Source organism: Pseudopodoces humilis, chromosome 18 (assembly GCF_049639895.1).
Source record: "Pseudopodoces humilis isolate 2021_Gansu_Grassland_sample_001 chromosome 18, ASM4963989v1, whole genome shotgun sequence".
Classification (NCBI taxonomy): Eukaryota; Metazoa; Chordata; class Aves; order Passeriformes; family Paridae; genus Pseudopodoces; species Pseudopodoces humilis.
This window is the reverse complement of record NC_142217.1, coordinates 6002764-6030179: the sequence shown is the minus strand read 5'-3', so window position 1 is coordinate 6030179 and position 27416 is coordinate 6002764. Positions and strand designations below refer to the sequence as shown.

The window sequence follows — 27416 nt, the reverse complement described above, 5'->3', positions numbered from 1 at the left end:
ATACAATACAGGCAACATACACACAGGGCAGGATTTAGGTGCATACTGTTAACAACACTAAAAATACTGATGTGAAATAATGCCCTGAGATAGTCAGAGTACTTGGAGGTACTCCGCATTGAGCAAGTGCGTGCCACAAATGCAAAATAATAATGAGACCCAGTCAAAATATTAAATATTTGAATCTAAAAGTGTATCAGTTCAAAACCTTAAATAACATAAAAGAAAAATTTTATGTTAAGTGAAATAGATTTAAGAACTTTAAAGGTTTTGCATTTGAGGACAACAGTATTTCATTTCCATACGGCAATTAGCCTATAGCATAAATAACACTATCCTCATGTCTTTATAGAGAGATCCTATAGAGAGATAGTTCCATTTGATAAAGAACAGCCAAGCCTCTTAATTTATCAATTATAAAACTTCTGACTAAATGCTTTGCTCACACCAAAAAGCAATAATTCTGAGGAGAAAATGTGCACTACAGTCTTTCTGAACATAGGAAAAAAAAAAAGGCCAAAACAGATTTTTCCTGTGACAGCACTAGAGGCCATTAGTGCAGGGACTGTCCCAACCTCAGATAAACTAATTTACAAAATTAAACTACCCCACTATATATGTAAAAATTCACAGTTAAGTTAAAATTTAATTGCCTTCTGAGCTAATCAATTATTCTCCCACCAAGGCATGTACAAGCACCTGCCCAAGACTATGGCAGGGATTTTATTTGTACTTATCAGTCCTCGATTTCCTAATTTCAAATAGACTGGACAAATAAAAGACATTCTTCTGCACTTTGTAATTAAGGGCATTTCCAGCCAATTTCAACTAATTTAGACATCAGTTTTCTGACCTGAACTTGTCCTAACTCAGGAGCTTTTAAGAACTCGCACAGGAGTTAAGTCTTGGTAGCCTTGACAGGCTTAAAAAAGAAAACTGAATTTTCCTTTGTAAAAGGCACTCAGCGTGTCCTAAAAAATTAGAACTTTATATTAGCAATCAAAGCATCTCTGACTTTAATCCCATCTTTGCTGCTGGTTTAGTGTATGGCCCTGAGCAAGTGGTTTCCATTGCTTCATTCAACCATCTCTGGCAGGAAATCAGTGTCATTTACTGACTTCACAGGGTTAAGTCACTGGGATTTGTTTAAATATCTGCCATCTTAGCAAGGTCAATGCTGCACTGAAACTGGCCCTGTTAAATTTCTATGGAGGTTAAAAACTCTTAAATTTCTATGGAGGTTAAAAACTCTTGTAAATGTGTACTTTTATCCTCTAACACTAAAATGGTCAAGTTCCTTTCTTATTTATTTTACCTAATATTTCACTATTAAAAATAAACAAATAAAATCCAGATGAAGCAAAACCCAGGAATGACCAGATTACACCAGAGACGTTCAATAAACGTTAAAGAAGTACTTTTAAAACTTCTGTGGGAGGCAGCCGACCTTAAATTTTTTAATCAGCTATTTCAGGAGGGACCTGAGAAAAGGGTAAGAATGAACAAAAGCAAATCCAGATTCTGCCTCTATAAGCATTTTCACTGTGCTGGTCTGGAAACACGGGAGCTGGTTAGTGCTGGTCCTTAAGCTATCCCTTCCTGTCAGATGCTAAACGTGGCCTTGGAGTCAGGAGCTGCTAAAAACCAGCAGCAAAGGGACCAAGGGGTGACGTCCAGGTGCATTTCATCTAAAGGCTTTTGTACCACCTCCAGTCCTAAACCAGATGTTGCTGAGACCCCCACTGATTCTCATTAACCCTGACAGCAGTTCCATGAGGACCCTAATTAATATTCAAAGCATCCACACCTAGTGCTAATTACAGCTCATGTTTAATTAAGAGGGTTGAACTTTTCGATTATTTTTACCAGCAACTCCAAACTTCTTAGATTTATCACAAAATGGCAAATTGTGCTGGCTACTTCAGAACCTCCACAATGCTGAGACTCTTCCACCTCTTCCATTAGACTTGTTCAGCTGAGGCCTGGCTCACTTATTTATAACTGAGACCTCATTAATAAATAAGCAACAAAGGGTCAGGGATTTGTCTCTTTTTTTTTTACTAACTTGTACATATTCAGAGATTTACAGCCTTGCCATTGAAGAAACCAACCCCACTGTGCTTATGGCAGAAAACTGACACAAGATTATCAGTGCAGGCTCTGCAGGTTCATTTAATTGTTAGAAGACAGGGGACATTAAAGAAATTAAACTTGCACATGCTACTGCAGGCCCTAAGTTTAATATGATAGTGACAATAAATCAGACGTTCATCCCTTAAAATAAATGACTACTGAAGCCTTCCCTAACCTTTAAAAGCAGTGTGAATTTATTATTCATCATTAATTCAATAGACATGGTATTACAATATAATAGAAAAGCATGCATGTTTAAACAAGTTCTTTCCTATTTACTTGGCTTGTAATAGCCAAAACTAATTGTTCAAAATACTCATTTCTATCAAGAACTACGAAGTGTCATCTATCACACATTTGTATATACATGTGGCTGATGGAAACCCCAGACTACACAGCAGATACACTTGAAGAGATTTTCAGGAACCAAAAATTCTTTAAATAGAATCACCTAAAATGCTCCTTTATTGTGCTCTTTAAAATACAATGAACTGAAACGAATAAAAGAAATAATAAATTCTAATGCATTAAGTTTAAAATATGAAATGGTCCTAAAAGCAAGGGGAAATATTGATCCTAAATTAACCTATGAACTTAGGTATTAGAGCAATTTCAAAGCTGTGTGTGACAGTACACAGGCATGGCTTAATACCACCTAGGCAGAAGAGGCCAAACTGAAGTTGTCCCTTCAGACTCAGTTCCAAGTATCTTTAAAATTAAATGACCCCTTAATGCTCACTTTGTGCGTGGTTTTTTTAAAAAAGTGGTTGTTGGCAACAGCAAGGAGAACAAAGGATGGCAGACAGTCAGGCTCTGCTAAATGTTCTGGCCCGAGTCTTAATGAAAACCACATTTCAACTGAAAAATATGCTTTACGTGGCAGTGTATAAAATCAAATTTATTGCTTTCTGGTTAAACGTTGAACTCTAAAGAACCAAAAAAAAAAGGATTCCGACAATGTAGGTAAATGAAGGTTCTCCTATTTCATCCATATTACCTCATTTGAAGAAAAGCTTAGAATTTAAACTGCTTCTACTGTTTCAGGTCTCAGATGCCTTTTCAACATCTCCTGCTCTGAAAGGATTTCGTAATTAAGAAATGTATAAAAAGTGTCAAAACATAATAAAGCAAGCTTGTTATGTTTGTACACAAAGGAGAGAGCACAGAAAACATTGCTTATGCAGTGTTCCTTTTTATAAAAACACATTTGCAGCATAAAAAATGTATTGAATGAAAACCTTTCTGCTTGCCTGCATTTTGAAGTCGAACTCACAGTTTATTGTTTGTTTTGCTCTATTTTCCGTTTGGTGCATTTTGTTTCTTTGGCAAGAGATATTTCACATTTAGAGAAAGCCTCCTGTACTGTAGTTAAATGAGCCAAACTGCATCGTATCCTCGGGGCACGGAAACAAAGAAGAAAAAAATGCAACATTTCTCTGCAAACCTGCTGGTTCTAAGGGTTACACCCATCAAGCCCATGATTCCTTCCCCATAGCCTGCCCTCCTTCAGACCTAAGCATCAAAGCATGGCTTGCAAGTCTTGCATGCAGTGGTGCAGCTGCCTGCAAGAACTGCTCTGGCTCGACTGAAAAGCAAGAGTTTCAAGTGAAAATAAAAGTGCAAATACCTGCTGTACCATGGTGCTGCCTCTACTCTCCATAAACTTAGCAGCTGCTCTGGTCCCAGGCCATGCAGCACCTGCCCAAAGCGAGCGTCAGCGCTGGCTGGGGAGCAGGAGCCGGGAGCTCGGGGTGCCCACGTGGGGCTCGCTGAGCTCCCTCTCAACATCTGGCTGCTCCCAAAAGCTGATCCAGATGGGGCTCCTCCAGCGCTGGGCTGCGCCCCATCAATCACAGCCGGCCACTCCTCTGGCTCCTGCTCCTGGAGTGCACCACTGAGCAGATGATTGCACTGAGGAGGACGAAAAAACACAGCTTGACTACATTAATAGCTGTGTAAAAAACATTGGGAATGCTCCTATGGAAGTCGCCGGAAGCTGAAGGTTTTTGTTTTAAAATTAACACGGCTGTATTGAGAGTTCCAAAACTTCCAGGGCTCTGGTTTTGCTGTGATAGCTACCATGTCCAGTTACACATCTACATTTCTGTGGGATTAATTCCTCCTCCATGTGGCACAGTTAATACCAGTACAGTTCTGATTTTAAAACTGCTGAGCGCCACAAGCAAACAGTTGATACTGAGCTAGTCTGGTTTAGGTTGAAGGTACTTTATCCTTCCATTCAAATGAAATATTCTTTCCTTTTTTGTTTCATTTCGTGACATCCCTCTCGTGTAGCAGGGGAAATATTTCAAAAGTGCTTCCAAGGTTTAGTTCTGTGAGGCACTTTAAGCAACCTAATGCTTCACTGTTAAAGGAACTTTCCTAGATGCTCCAGAGATAGCTTCAAAATGATTGAACTGCTATCTAAAGAAATAAAGAAAAGAATAATAATAATAAAAAAAAAAGTCTGAAAATATTCAGACAGTCTCAAAGAATACACATTTACTGGCACTCTGCTGCAGACTGCCTACAGACATCAGGGTTCAGAAGCAGGGCAGGCACGTAACACTGGAATTATTCTAACAAACCTTCCTGTTCTAAGGGCTGGGCAGAGCAACAAACAGTCATCAGTTCATCATTACACTTATATTCCAACTGAAATATATAGGAATTCTTTAAAGTGGCAATGTAATTCTTCCAGATTTGTTGCTGGCACTCCCCAATTAATGATAATAAAAACAGCCACTTCAGATTTTTCAGAAGGAATCAGACATCCAACCACACTGGACTGATAATCACAACTGACTGACTCTGCGAGCTTTCTCTGTTGTAGCTTAATTATCTGACCAGGCCACTTGACTCGCATCATTTGCTTCTGCAATCACACGAAATGAATGCTCCAGCCACCTCTCTTTTTTGGAAGGTTCAGGACAAAGCCAAATTCAGCTTTCAAATACAAGAAAGATAATGCAGAATAACTTTTTTCAGAGAGCGTAGGGAGAAAAGATCTCAATAAGTAAACAAAAGAGAATTTCTTTACTACCTTAGCAGGAAAATATAATTTAATTTCTCCCACTGCAGAGGAACATTTACTTTTGGTCTTTTTTTACATATAACATACTGTATTCCAAAAAAGGTCTGTGCTCTTTCTACTGTGTTTTTGCTCTTGCAAATGTGTTTGATAACACCATGTTCACTTTGTGTCAGTGCCTGAGGTATGGAACAGAGCAGCAGCTGAAGCCTCCTGACAGCCTGCAAAGGACATTTACTTATATTTCCCTGAAAGCAGCAAACTACTTGCCAAAACTTAGTCTGAATTCCTGCCTGAATTCAAGAGCATGTAATGCTATGGTGACACCAACACACGTTGGGAAAACCTTCCCTCCAACACCTTCACTCCTTCCATCTGCTGAAACTTTTAACTGCCTGTGTGATGCTGCCATTGATTTATTTATGTCATTTATGAGCTTTCCTTATCCTACATGGCAAATCCTTTTCTTCCTATTTCCAATGGCCCAAGTGGACATGACTCTGCCACACTGATTTGTTTTGCTTCCACATAAACACCAAAATTTTTCTTTTTAAGTTTTCTGCCTCTCCCGCATTTTCTCCAACTCTGACTCTTAAGGTCTTTCCAACTGCAGCACAACCTTGTATTTAATCAACCAATATTTGATATTGGATAAATTTTGATGTCATGTTTGGAAAACTACTATCCAGACAGCTTTAAGAGCCATATAGCAAGAAACTCTGAAGAACAAGGGTATATCTACAATGAGAATTGATTCTTAAAAGTTTCTAAAAAATAGATAAAGTATGAAAGGATCTTGTCATTATCCACAAATCAGTACAGGAAATTCCACCTCATTTGTGTTACCCCTTTCCTAGAGCATAGTGAGGATGATGCAGCATCCTTGTACCCAAAGAACAGGGAGGGAAGGCAAAAAGAAAGGGTTGGATTGTTAACATAAAAGGTGCATGAAAAGCCATCTGGAATACTGGCTTTTAAAGGGGGTAGCAGTCAACCTTTAGAAGTTTAACTCAGCTATGAGTTCTAGCCCTTGGGCATCAAGACCAGGTCCAAAACTGTTGAACATCTTCACAAAAGACGTATGTGAAGTGTCAGAATGCAAATTCCCACAGGCCAGCAGACAGGGAGCAGTAATGGGGCTCTGCAGAAGCTACAGGAGTGGGCTGACAAGAAGAGGGCAAGTCTTGGGACAGGATAATCCCTCACACTGGCCAGGCCCTGGCTGCCTGGCAGAGAGCAGCTCTGCAGGAAAGGATGAGTCCTGGTGAGCAGAGCTGGGTACAAAGCAGCGCTCTGCCTTCCAGGCAGCAAAAATGAACTGCTCTGCAGGCTGCAGCAGCCAAGGGTGGTCAGTGAGGTGAGGAAAGGGACAATTCCTCCCTGCACAGCACTTGGGAGAGCATCTGGAACACCAGTCTGGAGTGCCTCGGGTCAGGAGATGGGATATGAGTTCAGTGCTGGGCTGCCAGGGCAGCTGCAGGGCTGGAGCACATGACAGAGGCTGAGGCAGCTGGCTCAGCATCGCCTGCAGAAGGGAGGGCTCAGACAACTTAATTGCATCTTCTTCCACTTGACCAGAGGTTACAGGGCCAGAACCTGCAGGTACAGAGTGACAGAACAAGGAGCAACAGCTAAAAGTTGCCGAAAGGTAAAATCTGGTTAGCTCTAAAGAATAAGGTAATGAACATGAGGGAAGTTAAGCACAGAAAAATGCTGCTCAGAGAGGTTATGGCATCCTGGAGACTTTCAAACCTGAACTCTAAAAGCCCCTGAGCAACCTAATCTGTGTAGTTACCCGTGATTTAAAAGGGGTATTTGGATTAGATGGCTTCAGAAGTTCCCTTTGAATCTGAATGGTTCTGTGATGCCATGTGGTTTCAACAGTAGCAGAAGAGCTTCAAAATGGATTTTATACTTTTATCCTATTTGATGACTTTCTTCATAAAGGATTTACCGAGAAGGAAGAGACTAGTTACAACTTCCAGCCTATTTCTGTCCTCGAGTAACAACGTCTCAGTTCTTTGAGATATATTTGCCGTGTTTCCTTAGAAAAATGTTTTCATTTGTTCAATCCACAGCCAGAGCAGTATGGAAGTGGCAATTCTTATAGTGCAGGCAGACGAGTTTCACATATTGTTTAATTTAATGCTGTGAACTATGACACGTTTTCATTTTCTGCCAAATGTTACCATTCTCAGCACACCTAGAGGAACACTGCCTTACATCTCCACAGAAAGGAGTTGTTTTCTCTACCTTCTGCACGACCTCTAAAACAGTACCTGCACCCATGTAAGTTTTCTAATTTTATCTGTATCTTTTCTTTTAAAATAAAAGATTAATTTCAAAGATTAATTTATTGAAAACCACTGCAACCTTTCAAAGCTGGATTGTAAACAAAACTAGTACATCCATTTTCTTATTTTTCTAATAAAGTGATTTAAAAAAATATATATTTTTAATTTTTTTTTTTTTGTTTTTTACTGTAACACTGAAAATATGGGATGCACCAACCCAGGTGACAAACCATGCTTATCCAACAAGACTGGTCCAGACACAACTCTGCATTGTGCTTTATAACCTGTTCTGGATTCCACTGAGACACTTCCTGCCTTGTAACCCATGCACAGGCAGAGATATTTTCAGAATTTGAGTCAAAAAACTTCTCTAAATGACACCTTACTGGTAAAGAATTGAACTCTGCAAAGGTTTGGAGTCTGCAGAGAAAACTGAGCACGTTCAAATCCAAAAACAGTTGCAGGTATATGGTTTTCAGCAGATCATTTCTAGAAATCTAATAAGTTCTTATAGCTAAAATTATTCATTCAATATTTGTTGTAAGTAGAATTCAACACCTCAATTCCAGTTTACTTCACAAAAACCTGACTAAATTTTTTAAATTTTTCAGGAGATTGGGACTGGACACGGCTGGTTCTTGAAAGTGCCTAAATGGTGCAATTTAATGTCACTGATATTAATAGTTGTCACCAAGTGATTCCCAATTTAGAGATGCCCCCTCATCCAGAGTTTCAGTTGGCTTTGCAATGGACACACCATAGAATAGAGCCAAGTATTTACCAGATCTGTCAGCCACAGAAGGCAGTGAGCCTACAGCCACTTGCTGAGAAAACATCCTTGAGAGCCATTTGTGCCACAAAGAAAGGGATTGGACCTCATTAATAATTAATGATAACCATTAGATGGTGATAGATAAACCAAATACCGGGCAGGAGGAGCAGAGAGTGCCACAAGGGTCGAACAGAGAACAAGAACACAGGAATGGAGACCTGTGCAGACCTTTAGGTGCTTCACAAAGGCACGGGTGGAGTGACTGCAGTAGGATGAGCAGAGCATCTCCCTAAGGGCAGCAGCACTCCGTGGAGCTTGACCTGCCTGTGTCACCTCTTTGAACCAGACACTTTCAGTGACCTCTTTGAAGGGGGGCACAGACTTTCACTGCTGAGCTCTGATGGAGCCTCAGAAAAGAAAGGGGATATTTCAAAATCCCTCCCAGTGAATTATTTCCTAGGGCAGCACCACAACAGGCAGAGTTCATCCATCATGTGAGATACATGTCCCAGGCTCAGCATCACAAATGGGAGAGCAGAACTTGACTCCCCTGAAATAAGGAACATAGCCAGCCAGCGAGGGAAATGAGAATGCCATGCTATAAGTTGCCTTGAGCAGCAAAGCTGATAGATCATCCCTGCTCAGGTATTTGGACACAGGGCTGTTTTGAAAGCCAGAATGAGCCAGGTTAAATGACAACAATTCCTACAAAACTGTGCCAAATTATCAAACACAAGCTGGTTTGTTTGGTTTTACTTTGCTTAAACCAGGTAAATTTAACAGTTTCATTTATGTGGTAAGCTCCATAAAGACAATGACACGACTGACTTTGGGAATTTGGAGGAAGACCAGGAAAGTCAGCAGAGGAGTTATAAAACTGGGCTTCAGAAAAAGAGACTTCAGTATATCCAGGAAAATTTTATGAATCCCTAAGGTTTACCCAGGAGAAGAAACAGTCCAAAGCAGCTGCCTGATTGAGATGTCGATTCAAGAGACCTTCAGCATGCAGGAATAAACCATTCATTAGGAAAGAAGATACTTCGTAGGCTTACGTGGCTATGAAGAAGGTTAATGAAGACAGACACAAAATGTGAACTTACAAGTGATGGAGTCAAGGCTTGGCAGCAAAAGAGAAGCACAGAAGTACTGCTCAGGTACTTGAGGACAAAAAATGGGAAGTTTTTTTAGTCCAGCCTAACTAGAAGTAAGATATTCTTAATTCAAAGACAAAGTGTGATAAGAAAGGCTTTTTCCCAGGGAAAAAAAAAAAAAAAATCTAGACATTAACTATCTAACATTGCTTTCAGAGAAAGTCTGTTTCCAGTCTCTGTTTAAGCTTTCCACCATTTTGTTATTTACAATGGAACACAGATAACCTGAGCTGCAATGACCAACTACCACAGCAATGCCATCTTGCTTAACGCCAGTTAAAGCAGCGCTCATTTTTTTGGCACTGAAATTAAATGATGGAACATGATCGCTGATGTTATTTACTCCTAAGATTAAAATGACAATCAAAATATCATTGGGCACAAGGAACAGACAGATTGGCTTCCTGCCTCAGCCACACTTTGCTATGCTTGTTTATCACCGAGATCATTTGCATACCTCAGTGGATGTTTATGTTAAGATGCTGTTGTAACATTACCAAGGATCTGTTTATCCAACAATGTTTGTCATCAGCAACCTAAGCCTCAGTACTGAAGGAAGGTAAAGACCTTCTCAACGAGGAGACAAAAAAGGCATTAAGATGTGTTTGTGCAAAGCAAAATGTATTTCTAAACAGTGCTGAATGTCATGACTGCCTAAAACAAACAAAAATGTATTAATAGTGTGTTATAAGGAATCTCCAGTCATGAAGAAAATTAACAAAACCCTTTAATGGTTCCTACAGCAAAGGAAAGACTTTCACTGACTATACTGAAGTTCTGTGTTAAATCTGTAAAAAGCTCCTGTTACTATGAGAGGAATGGCCAATTCTTCCCCATACCTTCATTTCCACAGTCCCCCAGAACAGGGACTAAAACTGGTCTCAAATCTGCAAATCTATACAGCCCCTCCCTGCACATCTCCTTTGGAGATTTATTTTACTACTGGACCTTCTTCACAAGACTGAACACACTCATATGTCAGTAAATCTTGCTGCAAATCTGGTCCCTGCCTGTGCTACAGGTGCTTAACCCTGGTAGGCTTAAAAAACATTGCTTGGAACAATCCATTATTTTAAAATATCATATATTGTGGGACAGGATGAAAATTACCTTTCCTGGTTTACAGTTCTATTTTGTAAGGAAGGGGTGGCGGAAGGAGAGCTATTTCCAAAACTGAAAGAGCACTGAGAAAAGCTCTGGCATGTTGAGCAGAAGCATATGGCTAATCTACAGCAACCACATCCAACAGCGTTTGTGTTTGCACAGTGCAGGGGCCTGGACAGCAGCCACAGCATCCACGCTCCCGAATTAGTGAAAATACACACACCACTTCTGGGAGAGAAAAGTTATAGCCTGGAAACTGTTTATAATCAATGTGAACTGGCTGGCTTTTGTAGTAGAACATTAGATTAAATAAGATACCAAAAATATTGAAGCAGTTCTGCATTTGCTGGGTGCACACCCAGTGAGACGGAGAATACAGAAAATGCGTTTGCATTTTAGCTGCAGAAGAAATTCAGATTGGATGCTGCTACAAAGGAGTTGATAGCAAGTAGGTATTCAATCTGAAAAGTGGTTTTCTTTTAAATATTACCATCACATGGTATAGTACATCACTTGTGTCAAGCTAAATTTAATCATATCAATGTACTTAAAAGAAAAAATGAATACTTGCTCATAGACCCATTCCAAGAGGGATTATAGGAGACTTTATGAGGCTTTCTCCTTTTATTTAATATTCTGATATCTGTATAGAACAATTCTGGTATGTATTATACCCTCAAGCTAATCTATTCCATTGTCATTTTAATGCACAGCAAATACACCTGAACTCATGGTGACAGCATCCTGTGTCCTGCCAATTACTGCCATTCTCCTGTGTAACAGCAAAGGTGTTTTCCTTGGAACAGCAAAAGGCACAAGGAGGGTTGCTGATTTTCCTGAGAGCAAAGCAATATCATCACCTGCTTTTAAATGTGTTAAGAACACATTTAAAAAGAAACTATAACCTATGTACTCACTAATGCTCACTGATTTTCATCAGATTTAGAATCAGGGATGTGAAGGACTGTGCTCTGGAAAAGGTGTCTGAGCAATGCAGTACACAAACTGGATGGGTTCTTACTGAAATGCAGTTTTTCTACATGTGTTTAATGGCTTATCTGAACAACAACAACAAATGATTGCTACATCTATCAGAAATAAACCACTTTTCAGCTGCCAGAGATTAATACAACAAAACTTTGAAACATGAACTGAATTCTGGGAAAGCAGTCAAAACTGTTAAGTGACACTTATGTCAGGGATGCACTTAGACAGACTCAGGCCACCTCAGAATACATGAACACTGGGTGGATAAAATTCAGGATCCAAAATAGGGACCTAAAAGGCACAACCCACCTCCACAAATGCACTGGGTCTGTTTTGCCAAGCCTTTTAGTGAATTCTGCTGTCTTCTCATTCAGGTCCTGATTCATTTTTCCCAATATTTTAGATCTCCCTTTGCCCCCCTCCCTCTTCATGTCTTTCTTTACTACTTCCTCCTCCTGCACCTACCCACACCAATCTGATTTTCCCCTTCAGTATTTACTGCAGCAACTGAGGGTACAGTAGACACAAAATGTTATCTGACTGACATGGGAACACAGCAATTCTGCCAAAATTACTGAATGAAAGGCAAGGCATGACCTCCACATGTATCTTAACTTTGATGCAAAATATCTCAGGTAATTGGGAGCTATTCTGAACAGAATCAGGCTACAGGACTGGTATAATTGAAAGTACTTTTTCATCTGCTCCAGCTCCAGACACCATTGTAGCCAATTGATCCAGGATTTGGAGGGTGAAAATACATTTTGGAACTTGACACAACCTTGGAAATACCCATTTGTTGGTCTTGAAGAAAGGGTAAGTGTATTAACTTCTACTTAAATAGTATATCTATATATACATATATGTACTGTGTAAATAACCACAAAGGGCTCACTGCTCCTCGGTTGACTTCATGGATTAACAAGAATGTTCTGTGTTTAAAACAGATTCCTAAATTCTACAGCTATTAATATGTCCCCTGCCAACAGCTCTAAAGAATAGCAGGGGGGAAAATAGAAAAATTAAAAATCCAATCAGCCAATTTTAGTTAATAAAAGGTCAAAACAGAAATTTAAATCCTCCAGTAAAGAGGTCTGCAGTGACTAACAGCATCAATTAAGAAAAGCAATGCACACTAAATTCAATTTTAGTGTCACACACACATATATGTGTTCATGGTATCAAACTACGAACCAAATTCAATGGAGACTTATGAAGCATAGTAAATTGATCTGAATGTGTTGTTTGCTAATAAGGATTATGAAATAAAATTTTCAAATTATTGTTTTAACTTCATTTTAGTAACACAGATTGAACTCCAGTTAAATAACCTGAACTCAAGGCCTCTCACACGCTTCAGAAGCAAACAAATTATGATATAAAATATTTCCAATTAAATGGAATATGACATAAATTCAAACAATTCAAGCAGTGCACATTGCAAAAGTTTCTGTTATTCTATGCAGAGAAGTGAGAGCAAGGGTGAAGCTACCCTGAACTTAATCTCACTTTCTCCCTTTCTTTGTTTTTGACAATTTAAACTATTTCTTTTTTGTTTCCATTTCTTACAAACATAAACCAGAAATCTGAGAGCACAGTGTGCTGTTAGAATTTTCTGGTTAACATCATCCTTTAAATCTGAAAGAGCAACATCATTGCACCTTTCCAGTTAAAATAACAGTTAAAATAAATAAGCAATTTAGCAAGCTATGACACACCCTGAGCCACAGAGCCCACCTGAATGGGGGCTTCCCATTGTCTTAGGTGAAAAGAGTTTTAATAAAATTACAAAAAACAAAAAGGCAAATGATTTCAAACTGAAAGCAGAGCACCCAAGAGTCTGTGCAGAAGCTCAGAGCAAGCAAGCTTTCCCTTCAGCAACGCAAATTTCTGATGCCAACAAACTCGGCAAAAAAGTAATTGCAGGCCCTCAAGTTCATCTGCAAGTTTTTAAAATAATCTCTGGTTGTGGTGGGTTTTTTGGTTTGTTTTTTCAGAATAATTTCAGGCAAGTTTTATTGAAAAATTACGCATGGTTCATTCTCCAATAGCCCTGGGTTTTTAAATACAAATTACTTAAGTATTAGACAGGAATAATTAATCCACCCTAACAAAACCCTCTACAACTGTATTTGCCAGGTATGTTCCATTAGTCAGCTCTATGTTAATTGCAACCTCAAAAAAACCCCCATGGAATTTAGAGGAAAACTAGGTTTTATATATGCTTTCAGGAAGAAAAAAGAAAAAAAAATTGCCATAAATATAAAAACAACCAGAAATGGATGAAGATATTTAGAAGTATGTGTATTACCATTTTGCACTTCCAGTCTACTCAATCCAGCTAACATGGTTAACTCAATTCAAAACAGGTCTCTGAAAACCAGTAGCAGAAGAGATACCAATATTCATAAATAATTATCAGGAAATAATCTTTTTTGTCATCTATGAAACCTCTACTTCCCAGAAAACTTTATTGTGCAGGATCACCTGTAACAACCAAACTGCCTCTCTACAGAAAGCACAATTTTCTCAGTGACTGTGGAAGAAAAGAGGAGTTTTAGATGTTTTCAAGAAAGCAACCAGACACAGAGAGCTGGGTTTCAAACAAGGAAGTCCCTTCCCTTTCCTGAGCTCACCAGGATTAGAAATTCTGTAGAATCCAAACTTTTACATTCAAATAGAACCCAAAATTTTTGCAGCTGCTGTAAATGGCGAAGCACTGAAGCTATTTGGCAGCAATAGGGAGATTAGAGACTCTGCCCAAGGTGCATTTCACTTTTAGGAGATAAGTACATCCCAGAAAGACACTCTGCTGAAAGTATTTTTCGTTTCACGTATCAGTGGTTTTGCTCTGCAGAAATTGTTCCATCTTTTTAACTCTAAGCCCCAGAACTGAGCAAGAACAGTGCAGCAGAAGCACAGTTATGGTGCAGCAAGACTAATCTATTTCCTGAGACACTGTTAGGTCAGATTTTGGAATGGATAGTTTTTATGAATATACTGCACTTTGCAGTCAGATGATCATCAAGGAAATGACAATGCCCAACATGTCACCCTCTGCAAGGTCAGAGGAAATTTGGAAGCTTCTTACATGCACCTGCACAATCAACTGCTTTGTTTTTTTGGAACCTAAAAATGGTTCAGTGCATGCAACCCAGCTCTCCACTGAAAGAGACAAATTCTGGTAGCAAATTTATTCTGTCTCAACCAGGAGGAGACTGTGAGCATCCAGCTGGAGCTTCTTGAAGTTCCACAGTCATTCCTGCAATGATCTGTGTGGGCATTCCCTCCATTTAACAGCAGACTTACAGAAAACAAGCAAGGTAAGGACAATATGCAGGAATATCCCTTGATCATTAATAAAGAAAATATGCAATAACTGCTCTGTTTGCAAGAAGTATTCATTTTGACAATTATGTTCAAATGTGAGCAGGGACGCCTGCGTTTGAAAAAAGTCTGCATTTGTCAACTCAGAAAAACAAATACCCTTGCTAACTTAAAAACACATGAGAAGAAGGGCTGTAAAAAGAATAAATACTTGACCTGAGAGATTAGCAGTGACTAGAAAATAAAAATCTGCTTCAAGTCTCAACAGAAGTGATAATAACCCTTTAGGTTATACAAGTGCACACCTAAGACTGCTATTTTTCCTAGATTTAAAATATTTCTTCCCTTCTGTTTGGGCTCTGTGATACATAGATCTAAAAACAAAAGGCTGACAGAGGATCCCATTCACCAAAGAGACAGGAGACAAAGTGGCAGCTGGACCGACCCCACCCCAGGAGAGGCAGCAAGGCAATGGTAGGAGAGCCTGCAGGTACAGAGAGCATTTTAAAGCTTGGCATATCTGTGCTACACTCATTTTGATCAAAGCACTAAAGACAAAGGCTGTGCAAACTCTCCAGATGACCTGTTCCAAAGCGAAACTGTTCTCATGGGGAAAGCTTTTCTTCATAACCACTTATTCCAGTGTTGTCTCTTACCCTCCCACCGTACACCTCTAGGAAGAGACTTGCTCCTTCTTGATACCCTCTTTGTGAGCATTTAAAGGCAGCTCTTAGGTCAAACTGGAGCCTCCTCTCCTCCTGAACAAGTACAGTTCCCTCAGCCTCCTACCAGAAACTCCAGCACATCCTGGGGGCCCCGTGCTGAACCTTCCTTCTGCTATTGGCGAGCCACAAACTGGGCCAAATAGCTTGGGTGCAATTTAACTGTGCCAGGTAAAGGGAGAGAATCACTTCTGTCAATTTACTGGTTACTCTCCTGCTTGTCCTGCCCAGGACACTGTTGGTTTCCTCTGCTGCCAGAGCAAATACACTCATCCAGCAGAAATTCACTGTTGGAAATGCTCATAGGTGCAGGATCATGGAGACCACATGTGAGTGTGTCCCAGCTGCTCCAGGAACACCAGCTCTGAGGGCTAAGGATGAGAATATGTCTATTTTCTTAAGAAAACCCTGACCAATTTATTTTACCTCTAGGAATTAAAAAAAAACCAAAAAACAAACAACAAACCCAAAAAAGTTCTACAGCCATTCATTCCTCATAGCAGCCACTACCTGACATGATCATTTTAACACAACCGAAGTAGAAGAGGGAAAGGGTAGTACAGATAGTGGGTGGTAGGATATGTATTTTCAAGGTAAGAAGAGATAAAGGTATTACAAACACCAGCATTAACATGGGGAGTCGCATCACCCACCATAAACCCGTGATTTAATGGGTTGCTCCAGAGCTGGGAGAGCTCTCCAGCCTTGCCCAAGCCCATTTAGCACATTAGCTCGTCCTAATGGGGAGCTCTGATCCAGAAACGCTCAGCACCTCTGCCTGCGGGTATTGCCGCACAATGCAAATGAAGCTGTAAAGAGAAATCAACTCATCAATCACAATCACAAGGGGACACTGGGCAATGCAAAAGGATTAGTGTTTCAGCCCTGCTCGGGTCTTTCCTAGCACCACTCTGCTTTAATTAAATACCACCTCGAGTGCTTTATTACCAGCAGAAATCTCAGCCTTGAAGGCTGGCATGCTGCAATCTAAGTGCTGGAGCTAATTAGAAATGAGAAAGAGAAACATGTTCATTAAAAAGTGTGGGATTCCCTCACCAGAAATGATCTACACCTCGGAATAAAAACTTGCCTTTCTGTGGATTTATAATAATATGTTAAATAGCTTTTATTAAGGTGAAATCTTTTACTTTGAACCACCCGCTATTGTCTTTCTTAAGTAAAGCCAGATTTAGCTGTATCCACCAGACCATTGTTAGAATTTAAAAGATTCTTGGCTTATAGTTAGCTGATAAGAGCCTTAATTCTTCTTCTTCTAACATTTGATACACTAATTTAAATTTTTTGAGACTTGGCACACTCAAGGGCTTTTTGCCTTACTTCCCTGGATATACATAAGCTAGTCATTACTATTTATGAAGGCGATGAAAGGAAACATTAAACAGTCAAAGAAATATAAATCTTAGATTCTAACACAGAGAGTGCAACAGCAGGATTAAAAACAAAACAAAATGAAACAAAAACCTGAAGCAAATACAAAGACATTTGCAATTTAAAGCATTACAATATAGCGGAAAAGCAGTTTTCTCTTCCACTTGACTGCCAAGTGACCTGACTCAGGATTTTATGGCTTTTCCCAGGAACAAGCTGAGAATATCAGTAGCATCCAAAACTTAGCAGAGAAATCACATTATTGTGAGCAAAAAGCAAGGAGTAAGAACTTCTGAGTGATAAACTAAATGTTTTCCTAATTTTTAGCGACAATAATATGGAAGGAGAAAATTGCTTTTGGCCAGTACCTTATTAGATAAATTTACCTTTAAGGAAAAGACCCAAAAGGCCTATACATGGCTTACATCCCACTCAGTTTATTCAGGGGAGGCTTTCTTGTTCAGTTTTGTGTATCAAACTTATTCTTAATGTCTGAGTTAGGTGATTTCCAAATGCAAATAACACCTCAAATATTATCAATCAAAAAACCCTATAGCTTTTTTAATAACTCATACACTGTTGTTTGAATTATGTCCAGAAAGATCAAATTAAACTTAGCCTGCATTTAATTTTTCAACTATGAGCTAAATGCTAAACACTAATGAAAATACTCTTACTTCCAAGGGAAACAGATGGCTTTAAATAGTTACTTATTTCAACATATGGAAACCAATCACTGAACTATGAAGAATCAAACAGCAAACTCTATCATTATTAATTCTGACTAATAAGAAAAAAAATTAAGTAATATACAACACATAAAAGAATCCAGCTTCTATGCTAAAGTCTGCTTTAGTTTAAATTGCAACAGAACAAAGTAGGTTTTAAAAAATATTTGTTTGAGCTACAATGGTTTATCCTGCTTTTTAAAAAAATAAAAAAAAAATAGGAAAAGAAAGGACATAGTTTTTGCAGCAAATAGTGATTTGTGATGCATGTACATTTTTACATTCATCTATCACCTTAAAGCCCCTACAATTATAAATTCCCCTGTAAAGAGTTCTCAGCATGAGCAGGCTTAGAGGAGCTCCTGGAGCTCCCTCTGAGCCAAAGCTGCTCCCCAAACAGGACACAAAAAGCATTTGCAAAGGGAACAATGGACAAGGGATTTGATGAGAAGGCAGCGAAGGAATCCCCAGTGCAGGGAGCAGCAGAGCTGCACGAGCATCCCTGGGACTGGCCAACAGGGCAGAGCTCCCTTTTCTAATCTGGACAGCAAATGAAAGCTGTTTTAAACTGCAAATCAAGCCACAATCAGCACAGCAGCCCTGCTGCTCCTGTGAAAAGCATCCTCACCAGCAATGGAATGACGGCTGATGCTTCGGAAAAGTATTAAGAGCAAATGAATCTTACCCTGGTCTTATCATTGCAGTTTTCTTCAGTCAAGGATGGAGAGGTTTGCCAGCTAAATCTGTGTCAGTTTTTTGACTTAAATATAATACATCTTAAGTGAATTAAACTAGTTTATTCTGCCATCTCAGGCAGCTGGCAACTTTTCTAAAGCTGCAGCAAAACTTCGCCTTTTTCGCTTCATTTTTTTTTTCCTTCTATCGGCTTATATAACAATATATTTTAAAGGTACCCCTACATTATCCTCAGCTGGTGGGCAGAATTGTGCTGTCTTTGGAAGAGTTTTTAGGAGTCTATTTCTTAAAAAGAAAAAAAAAGGCTGCCTAGGCGTTCCATGATTTCTGTGCAGAACATTCCCTATGTGGGAGTGCCTCATCTGCACAGCGGCATGTGGGTAGGATTTGGACAAGCGCACTGAAGGACGTGACAATCAAAGAGAGATATGTGGGAAATCTCTTTTAAATGTAAAAAGACCTCACCCAGCTTTCACTAACTTAAGTAAACATAATTTCCAAGGGAGGAATGAATGCATAAACTATCATGAGGCAAAAATGGGCTTAAAGCACTGCAATTTCTGTTGTGTACTAAAATACACCCAGGGAAAATTTCTTATTCTGTCCTAGGTCTAACACAGCAAAAAATCAGTGAGAAATGGAATTTTGATCAATGTTAAAAATTTGCATGTGATTTTTCCAGCTAATGACATGCAGAACAAGTTCTAGCTGATTTCTGCCACTGACATTCTGTCAATGTAATAATAGATCCCTCTTTTGACGTAACTTGACTGCCATTAGCATTCTAAATATAGTGAACTGTTTTGTTAATATCTCCTCAGAAAACTGAAGTAAAAGTGTATAACAGAAGGCAACCTGGGCCAGTTTCTTGTGCACGGAATGTGTCTCTAAAGCACTGCTCTCTAGAAATGTGTAAATCCAGCTCCTTAACAGCCTGGTAGAGAGTAAATTTACAGCTTGAACCAAACTGAGATTACTAGCCTACAAAAAATTCCTCTGCAGAAGCCAACATGAAAGCTTGTTGTTTTTTTTTAAACAAGGGACATTTCGAAGCAGTCCATGGAGCTGCCTTCTCCCTTGAAAACTAACCTGAGCATCCTGACCCAGGCTCTTGGCTGGGAAATGAGACATTGTCACCTGAAAAAATGGTCAGTGCTGTTCCCAGGCCTGTCTTTGCATGATGTAATCAGCCAGCAACTGCAGCGCTTCTGGGCAGGTTCTTGCAGCTTTCATGAGTTCCCAGCCTGGTGCACTGTGCTGTGTTTGATGAGGAGGAGCTGGACAGGGACAGGGTGCAGTGCTGGGACTGTGCCAGCCCTGGGCACAACAGGGCAGCACCAGCTCCTGCCAGAGCTGCTGCTCCAACATCCCCTGTACTCTTTCCATGCTGGGACAGCACAAACCACTGGGCTTCAGCTTCTCTGGGAAACAAACACTCACAATCTGTGCCCTTGGGTCCCTTAATCGTAAATTTAGCAAGCTATTCCTACTACCAATGCAACTACCACTCACTCCCTGACAATTTCTTAATCAAGAGGGGTTTGTGTATTTCTTGTATTTTCTCTGTGGTGTTGTCCAAGCCTAAAATAACTTCACTAAAATGAACATATTAACATAACTTCTGAAGCTCCTTTCCTGCAAACACAAACCTCAGCTTTCAAATAATCCTAGACAGTATCGATTGTAAAACTTCTATATTTTGTAATTCACACACAGGTTAGGCCATCCTAAAATACAGAAATGCTTCTGTCTCCTAATTATTATGTGCCAAAGTAATGTTTATAGGTAACTTAATTCACAAACAGCGTCAATAAACTATAACCTAAACCAGCGTGTTCTGTGTTACTAAAGAGTTCCTTACCTTTTCATATGTATTTGGAATGTCATTATTACATAAAAGATGCACCACTTCAGTTCAGTGTTAAATGAATCAATGGAAACCAATTGGTATTTAAACCTACCACATACTAAATATAACACATAATGGAAAAAAGCAAGGGAATGAAATGTTAAAAATAACTGGCAATCTGGACTATCCAAAGTGACCAACCTATTCTATTTCTTCTTATTACTATCTCATAAAAAATTCAGAATCAGGTGAAACAAACAAACACCACCTCAGACTCAAACCACCTTTCTAGAAAGACTAAAAACCCTCTCAAAGCTGTGGTCAGATGGCATTTTCCAGATTAACCTAGACATGCTGAAGACCTCTTACGTGTTTTTTCTCTCTGCAGAGCAATGCCAGCACCAGTTGAAGCCCAGTATAACCCTGCCAACTTTTAAGTGCCAAGACAACTCATAAGATTGGGTGAAAAAAATGCAAAAAAAACAAGAATGCTTCAAATTTCCCTATGAGCAACTTAAAGTCAGACTTTGCCTTTGTGCAGATGAGCACTCACACCTCACCTTCTGCCAGCCCTGCTGTAAACACAGACTGCTGCACTTCAGCCAGCCTAGATGTTTACAGAGTGAGCTTGAGCTGCCTGCTCTGATCATTTCATTTTATGCCATTCCATGGTCATTAACATCCAGGTTTAGCAGAGAAGCCGTTTAATTGTTCAGTCAAATAATGGATTTCAATTTACTGTCATGTCAGTGGCATTAGGAATTCCTACTGCCTAGTCCATACAACAGAAAATTAAAAACAGAAAGATGCTCACTTCACAAAAAAAGAGATGCACAACTACAGCATCAAGTGATTCATATCAATGACATAGAAAAGACATGTGAAAAACAAAAGCAAGAGGCACTTCTGTGGAGTTTAAATCTAAAAGAGGTTTGGGCAAAATAAAACTGGAGTCTGGAAGAGGCACTGCATGTGTCTGCTACAGCTGCTCAAAAAGGCAGATGTCTGAATTTCGTAGCAAATTTAACAACATGACTGTGTTGCACTGTTAAAAATCAAACCCACCTGCCTTTTTATGCAGAAGCAACATGAAAGGCTCCATGGCAAAGGCAGTCCCTGCACACTGCCCCTGCCCTGCTGCTGCAGTTCAGCTGCCACACTGCCTTCATGTACCTGCAGCAGCACAGAGGGCTGCAGGAAAGGGAACTGTACTAGAGCTAAGAGAAAGGGCTCACCTATTTGCTTATTATAAATTCTTGTCTGGGAATTTGGTCTCTTTTTGTTCACAAACTTGAAATTTTGCCTTTAAAACACCTGCTGTAAGAACATCCACCCCAATAATGACTCAGTTGACATTTCTTACACATGTGCCCACAAGAGCATTACAAATGTTGTGAGAAACAGTAATGAGGTAAAGCCTGTTGTTCCCAGCTCAAATACTACTGGGCTTATTTGGCACAAGTCTACATGATACAATACAGAAAGAAACAATGCCTCAGAAAGAAAATAAAGAGGGAGTTATTGCTACAAACTAATCTACAGCTAAAATTAACTAAAAAAAAAACCCAAAACAACAAAACATTACAAATGACACAGATGATTCTAAACATGCAACATGTCTGAGAGAAAAATCAGTTTTCACAAACTGATTCACATAGCTCCAGATTAAATGGCAATTGTGAAGATGCTGAGTGGCAGTTCCACAAGAGCTTCTCTTTCTGGAAAAAGGAGGAATGTAGCACTTGATGAAAAGGTCCCAAGTGAAGATCCTCACTTTCTGCTATGGAACACATGCAAGGGCAAGAACCATGGGTAACCAGAATACTCCAGTGCCTCTACACAACCCAATCCCCCAAATCTAAAATCAGTGTCTGTGAAAAAAAAACAAAACCAAACAACAAAACCACACACTATTTGTCAAAGAAACAACAAAATCCATAGGGAGATACTGTGACACACCACTGCTTGCTTTAGTCAACACAGTTACTTTAAACTGAAATACAAAACTTAATTCCCAAAAGGCTGGGGATTTTACTAACTTTTAAATTTTATTCATTTATTTTATTTTTTTTTAAGTCTCACATCAGATCACTTCTAGTCCCTTTTGGGCCTATGAAAAGAAGAGACTATAAGATAAAGGAAATTTAGAAAGGTTACTCATTCTTGATCTCTCAGGTATGCACATGCTTCTGAAAAACAGTGTCTGGCAGAAGCAGGAATAATAAAGGAAATCTCAACTTCTACTTTCATTTTCTTAGAAAAATATAATTGCATCAATCCCAACACAACAACACTAATTTAAACTTATTTCTTCATGGATTGTTTTTTGCAGTGTCTGTATTTCATAAACAAGCACTAACAACCTACCATACTTTGCCTTCGTTTCCAAAATTCCCTTTTTTCTAATGTTGTGATTTTAAGGATGGCCTGCTTAAACCTACCAGGGCAAATTATTTTAGCCCTGTGACCCCCCCTTAAAAAAATTACAGTCAAGGAATAGATCTAAGGTTTTTTTAAACAACAAGTACTAATATTTTATGTGTTTCCAGCACTACATTCCTTCACTAGTATTGAGTCAATTTAAGAGAACCCCTTTTGTATGACAGATTATGGCTGTCTGCCACACACAGATTTAAATGTGAACAGAAAGATCCTCAGCTGGGCTACGTTCTCAAAAATGCTCCCTGCAATTCAGCTCAATATTTTGATATTGCCAGAACATAGGCTTGACATTTTTAATATAGGACAATTTTGTTAACAGCCCAAACCCAAACAACAGGTAAGTGATAGTACACAAAGATAAAAGGGAAGAAAGATCCAGCAACAAATAAATTCACATTGTTTCATATTTTTTTTTTTCAGAAATCTGTTGTGGTCTGGTCCATTTAACACCTGCTAAGCCTAAACTCTTAAAAACTGTCAACAACTGAGGTATAGATGCATTTTCAGTTCTGACCCCTTGCTGGTGTAAGCACCATTTGGAAAAGGAAAGTCATCCTTCTGCTCCTGCTCTAATCCACGTGTACAAAAAATGGCATGGCTTTTGCAGAAAGCAGAAGAATTAAAACAAGCCCCTGCGAACTTGCCTTGCATGTAAGTGCTGCCATCTTAATAAGGTGAGAGCAGCTTTTAAATCCCAGGCAGCTTCAGAAGCTGCAGCCCAGTCCCTGCCATATGGAGACAGCCTGGAATCTGTCAAGTTCACTTAGTGAATTTTATCTTTGGGGAATCAGTCAGGCAAGCTAGATCAGAATAAACAGGATGCTGTTGAGATCTGGAGGCTAATGCTGGTACAGGCTGGACTACTGAACCAAAAAATCAGTTTTAAATAAAAATGTAGTACCTAGAAAAATTAACGATAATTAAATCTGTATAGGCACAAAAACAACAATGTGGGATTTTTACTGGGCTCTAAAGATGCTCTTCTTCCTTTGCCTACAGGAAGCAACCAGACTTTCCATTATTCCTAATACAGAAAGGTATAACAACAACATTTAATGCTTTATATCAGCTTTAAGTATCAATAATTTAAAATATCCTACTTAAACACTGTGCCTAATTAGACACCCTTCTTTATGTTCAAGGAAACACAGCACAGTGAGCAATGTCATGTTCACACAATCTCCATGCAAGCCCAAGCTGCTGCTTCATGCTTCAATAGGAGATAAAAATCTGGGGTCTCCAAACCTATCAAATTCTGTTCTGATGGATGGGGATAAGATAGACTTTGTTGTGCTCTGGGTAAAAGCCAGAATGTTAAATGTAATCTTCTGCACATGCTTTTACTGATATTCAGCATAAAAATAAGCCTTATCCATTTTTATTAGTTGGTCTGAGCCAGAACCAATTCTTTTGATGTCACCTAGCTTATAAAATGCAGCACTATAGGCAAGGGAGGTTTTAAAATGCTTCATAGACTTTATCCATTATATTAATGGTTTTCAGATTGCAATCTGTGGAGCACTTTCTGGTGCTGATCCACAGGCAGCTGGCCAGTCACCTGGAGCTGGCTCCTCTCCTTGTTCCCCTCTGTTTATTCCCTATAAAGATAGAGCTGAAAAGGGGCAAACAAAAAAAGAGGTAATGCCATTTTTAATGCCATTTTTCTGGATAAACACTTGCAGTCCTTGCCATGTGACCATCCTGAGAGGAAAGGACTGTGCAGTAAGGAAAGGCAGCACAGCTTGCTGGCACCGCGGACTGTACCAGACAGGAGAGGGATGAGGAGAACAAGAGAAACTATCATTTTACCATAGGATTAATGTGATTAAACTTTAAACTGAATTGTTAAAACAGCTCATTTTTCAGCATTCCCCCATTTCTCAGGCAGAAAGCCAAATTTTACTGCATCCCCCAGCAAGATGAACTTGCCCTGCCTTGATATTTTTTCAGAATTATTTTCTGTTTAAGAATGTACTGAGAAAAACTCTTTAGAAATGGCATCTTGCACTGAAAAAAAACAAACAACCAAAACCACTTATTTGAATACTTTAAGTGTCACTTAGGATTCATCCAGGGAATTCAAGTTATCTCTTAACATAAATGAAGCAAAGAAAGCTACACTGACCTGGGTCACCAGGGTAGGAAAGGCTTCTGGGAACCTGAGTAAGTCACAAGTAACAAGATATCTGTATTTACTAAATCACTAAAAAAAAATAAAAAATTAAAGTGTTTCTATTCTAATAGCCTTTCATTTAAATTATTTCTTATTTTCAGATATGCATTTTCCATGTATTTTAGCTGTCTTTCCCTGGCCCTATCACTTCACCTTGATGGAGAAAGACAGCCACCAAATGAGATTTTGGACGTTGTGAGTCACACCAGCCAGCCAGCCAGCAAGAGTATTCCTTTGCAGCAATTCAACAGCTGAAATCATTTAAGCTATCAGCAATAGCTGTTATTAGAACACAGAAAATAGTGCTGAGTGCATGCCCGAGCAGATTATCAACAGCACATGGCAGGAGAGAGGTTCATTCACAGCAGCACTGGAACAGGGAATTCCATGGAAGGAGCCTGGGGAACAGCCAGATCCCTGCTGCACTGAACCTTCCACACCTGGAACAGCCAGATCCCTGCTGCACCTTCCACACCTGGAACAGCCAGATCCCTCCTGCACCTTCCACACCTGGAACAGCCAGATCCCTGCTGCACCAAACCTTCCACACCTGGAACAGCCAGATCCCTGCTGCACCAAACCTTCCACACCTGGAACAGCCAGATCCCTGCTGCACTGAACCTTCCACACCTGGAACAGCCAGATCCCTGCTGCACCAAACCTTCCACACCTGGAACAGCCAGATCCCTGCTGCACTGAACCTTCCACACCTGGAACAGCCAGATCCCTGCTGCACTGAACCTTCCACACCTGGAACAGCCAGATCCCTGCTGCACTGAACCTTCCACACCTGGAACAGCCAGATCCCTGCTGCACTGCCACTGTCACCTGGGAGCAAGGGGCTGACTTTCCCAGCAAGAAAAGCCTGGCTGAGAAAGCACCAGGGAGGCAAGAGGACTGACAAAAAATGCAAAATCCTCACTGTTTGGTGTGGAGATCCAGCATTGCATGATCCACCGTGACAATGCGGGCAGCTAATTTAAATTTAAAAACCATCTGCAAGTGGCCCTACTTTTTCCTTTACCATGCAGCCTAATAAAGCCTAAGACCTAAATATTTACTATATGTGATATTAAAAATCCTTGTTTTCCAATGAAGCAATTTCCTTCTTAAACTTAGGGTACCTCTCAGCCCAGAAGTTTTCTTCTCAGACAGAAAAAAATGTCTCTCAGTTAATCATGTGTGCTTACTTCAAACATCAGGAACAAATGATTTCTATCTTACATCTTTCATCCAAATATATATATATAGATCATAACATTGATAAACCACTTCTTTGCTTCCAGTGATGGCTTTTAAATAATTTTAAAATATATTCTACAGTATTTTTCACTCAATCACGTGAAAAAAAGTCTCCAGATTGTAACTTTTCTTAAAAGAAAATAGTTTTGCCAAATTTTATAGTTTGTTTTCTTTAGGGAATCTCCATGGACAGTGATATATAGTGGTCATAAAAGCACTATAAAAGGGTAGTTACCAGCAACAGCTTTAAAAATAATTATTAAAAAAAAAAATCTCTTCTATGCTTTTAGCTCTCACTTCAGAGCATTCTGCAGAATCTTGGAGAAGCATCAGTAGCATCTCATCCCACCTTCAATAAGCAGTAAGCATTGATACCCAAATAAGTGTGTTTTGTTTAGAATTTATTTTTCTCACATGGAAGAGGAATGAGCAGATGTTGCAGGATCTCCCATGATCATTTCATGGCAAGTTTTATCAAATCTCTCAAAGCCCCATAAGAAGGCATAAAAGCAAAAGAAGTACTAAGACTGATCCACATTAAAGAGAACAGTTTTCCCAGAGACTCATCATACATGATTTATCACACCCAACAAAGATCATCTTTGTGAAATAGATTTGCTCAGCTGCTCTGACAAACACCTGAAATTCAAGTACTTCCAGTGGGCACACAAAATCAGTGAATCACCATTCACTATCAAGAGCTTGATGACACCTTTCATTCATAAATATTAAATAAGAACTTCTCTTTATAGAAATAAAAAGTTGGAACCTTCACCCTTATTCCCATCCTGCCACATCTGAGGCATAATTCTTTATTGTCTCTATGCTTCCCAGTAAACACTATAAATAGGTAAGGATATCTGGACTTCTTGTCATGTTTATCTGACTTCAATATATCTGATTTGAAGTTCTCAAGATACTATTCAGCAATATTTTATTCTTCTACTTGATATTAAATAAATAAAATTACGTAATACTTAATTTTCAATAGGACAATTTCAGTCTTGAATTAAATGTTTACTCTGTGGTTAAACATTTCATCAGTGGTCAGAGAAGTGTCTTTATTCACAAGCTAAGCATGTTAAAGAGGAACTCTTCTTTTACACACTCTTTAATTACTGAGCAAAAATGGATAAACTACTGTGTAGGACTCAGTGACTGGACACTGATAAGACTGACTACGACTTTCATTAAATTAAAAAATAACAACAACAAAATCAGTTAAAACAGACTGTAAATCCACTGACCTAACTAGTAATGATTACACAATATCTCAATCTTTACCCCCACACCTTCTTTGCAGCCTCCTTCTTTCCCTTTCCCCTTTATTTCTTCCTTCAGCAACTAGAAAGTCTGCATCTTCAGAATTTACAGGA

General features: G+C 39.3%; 1 protein-coding gene across 30 annotated transcripts in view; it reads right to left on the bottom strand.

Annotated features, from left to right (window-relative positions):
- RBFOX1 (RNA binding fox-1 homolog 1) overlaps positions 1-27416 on the bottom strand; it is a 773250-nt gene that overhangs the window by 123212 nt on the left and 622622 nt on the right. For 3 of the 30 annotated variants that reach the window (XM_088064285.1, XM_088064283.1, XM_088064289.1), the window contains exon 1: positions 3761-3822. The exons of 26 other annotated variants lie outside the window; for them this stretch is intronic. In XM_088064285.1, the coding sequence (XP_087920411.1) occupies positions 3761-3793 (33 nt within the window). In that variant the 5' untranslated portion in view covers positions 3794-3822. Of the gene's footprint in view, positions 1-3760; positions 3823-18323; positions 18345-27416 lie in introns of those variants that run through there. One more of the 30 variants, XM_088064288.1, reaches the window with a different exon arrangement.